At 40.2% G+C, this 2500-nt stretch overlaps 1 protein-coding gene across 1 annotated transcript in view; it reads right to left on the reverse strand.

Moving 5' to 3' along the window:
* Nucleotides 1-738: 738 nt before the first annotated feature.
* LOC122250008 (uncharacterized) overlaps nucleotides 739-2500 on the reverse strand; it is a 4274-nt gene continuing 2512 nt past the window's right edge. The window contains exon 4 of the mRNA XM_043011255.2: nucleotides 739-2500. This exon is cut by the window's right edge and continues 1021 nt beyond it. Coding sequence (XP_042867189.2) covers nucleotides 1052-2500 — 1449 coding nt within the window. The 3' untranslated portion in view covers nucleotides 739-1051.

The following is a 2500-nucleotide window of genomic DNA, read 5'->3' on the forward strand; positions in this document are numbered from 1 at the left end:
CGTGGCAGTAAAGTGTTCTTTTCTCTGCCTCAAAACCTATGATATGAAAAGAACGTGGCAGTCTACATACTGCCGCCACCCCACTATGGAGTATGGAATATAGATGTCGGAATCATTCATCCCACAAATTTTTTTGGCCACAAATAAATATAATTATGTTTCGTTCAACTTTAATTGGAATACTGAAGGTATTGTCATGCTGTTGATATTGCCTTTCTGCTTTAAGCTCGATGTTGATTGACTTTCAGTTTCAGTGTACCTAAAGTGGGGTGGCGGCAGTATGTAGACTGCCGCGTTCTTTTCATATCATAGGTTTTGAGGCAGAGAAAAGAACGCTTTACTGCCACGGACCAACACAACCAAATCTACTTTGGTTTTGGAAAAAATGTGTATATATATATGTGTGTATATATATATATATATATATATATATGTATATATATATATATATGTATATATATATGTATATATATATATGTATGTATGTATGTATATACATATATATGAATATAGATATATATGTATATATATATACACACACACACATATATATATATATATATATACATACATACTGTATACACACACACATACACTCACACACACACACACAAACACACTCACATACACATGTGTCAATCCTTTTAAATTTTCTCCATATCAGGCTGCAGGAAGTAACAAAGTTCCTTTTTTATGGCATTACTTTTATGGTAAGGGTACAATGATATATCTTGTATAGTTTGTATGCATTGGTGGAGTTTATTTACAATCATTTTCTAAATAGCTGAAGAAGATGCAACAACTTCAACAATATTTAGTATGAGCAGTTTCAGATTTCATGGTCTATAAGTAATTCCTGAAAGACAGGATTTTCAAAGGTTAAAAATTTCCTAAAAGTTTCCTAGAAGTTCCGCTGGCTCGTGGATGATTGTGAGACACCAAAGTCCTGTTGGTTCCTGGATGCCTGAGAGATACCAAAGTTCTCTTGGTTCCTGGACGACTGTAAGACAGCCTTATGTTGGTTTCTGGATGACTGTAAGATACCAAAGTCTTATTGGTTCCTGAATGACTGAGGGATACCAAAGTCCTGTTGGTTCCTGGACGACTGTGAAATACTAAAGTTTTCTTGGTTTGCAGATGAAAGCGAGGCACTGTATCCCTGTTGGTTCCTGGGTGATGAGGCACCAAAGTCTTGCTGGTTCCTGGATGACTGTGAAACACCAAAGTCCTGTTGGTTCCTGGATGACTGTGAGACACTAAATTCTTGTTCATTCCGAGGTCCCTGCAAAGCATCAAAGTTTTGATTATTACTAGGCAAGATTGGAACACCAAAGACTTGCGGATTCCCGGATGATTGCAAAACACCAGTACTTTGTTCACTCCTAGATAAGTGCAGAATACCACTGTCTTGTTCATTCCTAGGTAACTGTGAAACATCAAAGGCCTGCTGGTTCTTGGATGACTGTAAGAAACCATAGCCTTCTTGGTTTCTGGACAGCTGAGAGTCCCCAAAGTCCTGTTGGCTTCTGGATGACTGTGAGACACCAAAATCTGGACCATTCCTATGCAACTGTGAGATACCGAAGTCTTGCTGGTTTCTAGACAATTTTGGGACCCCAAAGACTTCCTCATTACTAGGAAGCTGAGGTACAACAAATCCTGCCTGGGTTCTGTCAGATTCTTTTTGGATCTTTGAAGATTGAGAAGCACCAAAACTTTGCTGGTTTCTAGAGGTTTGTAAACCACCAATATTTTTCTCACCCTTGGATTGCTGTGCAACACCAGAGTCTTGCTCATTTCTAATACCAAAGCCTTGCTGGTTTCCGGCAGACTGTGTGACTTTAGAATTTTGCTGACTTCGAGAAGACTGTGTGAAACCAAAGTCCTGTTGGCTATTAGATAATTGTGAGACACCGAAATCCTGTTGATTCCTAGATGTCTGCGATCCGCGCAAATCCTGTTGGTTCCTAGTTGATTGTGAAACAAAGAAATCATGTTGATTCCTGGATGACTGTGAGACACCAAAATTCTGTTGGTTCCTGGATGACTGTGAGACACCTGATTCCTGTTGGTTCCCAGTTGACTGTATAACTTCTGAATCATGCTGGCTTCGAGAAGACTGTGAAAAACCAAGATCCTCTTGACTCTTGGTTGCCTGTGAGACACCGAAATCCTGTTGGTTCCTGGATGATTGTGAGGCACCAAAGTCCTGTTGATTCTTGGATGATTGTGAGGTACCAAAGTCCTGTTGGTTTCTGGATGATTGTGAGGCACCAAAGTCCTGTTGATTGCTGGATGATTGTGAGGCACCAAAGTTCTGTTGGTTCCTGGATGATTGTGAGGCACCAAAGTTCTGTTGGTTCCTGGATAATTGTGAGGCACCAAAGTCCTGTTGACTCTTGGTTGCTTGTGAGACACCGAAATCCTGTTGGTTCCTGGATGAGTGAGAGGCACCAAAGTCCTGTTGGTTCCTGGATGATTGTGAGGCACCAATGTTCTG

This window comes from Penaeus japonicus, unplaced genomic scaffold, assembly GCF_977035675.1.
Source record: "Penaeus japonicus unplaced genomic scaffold, GWHDUDI00000001_assembly GWHDUDI00000022, whole genome shotgun sequence".
In the NCBI taxonomy this organism is placed as follows: Eukaryota; Metazoa; Arthropoda; class Malacostraca; order Decapoda; family Penaeidae; genus Penaeus; species Penaeus japonicus.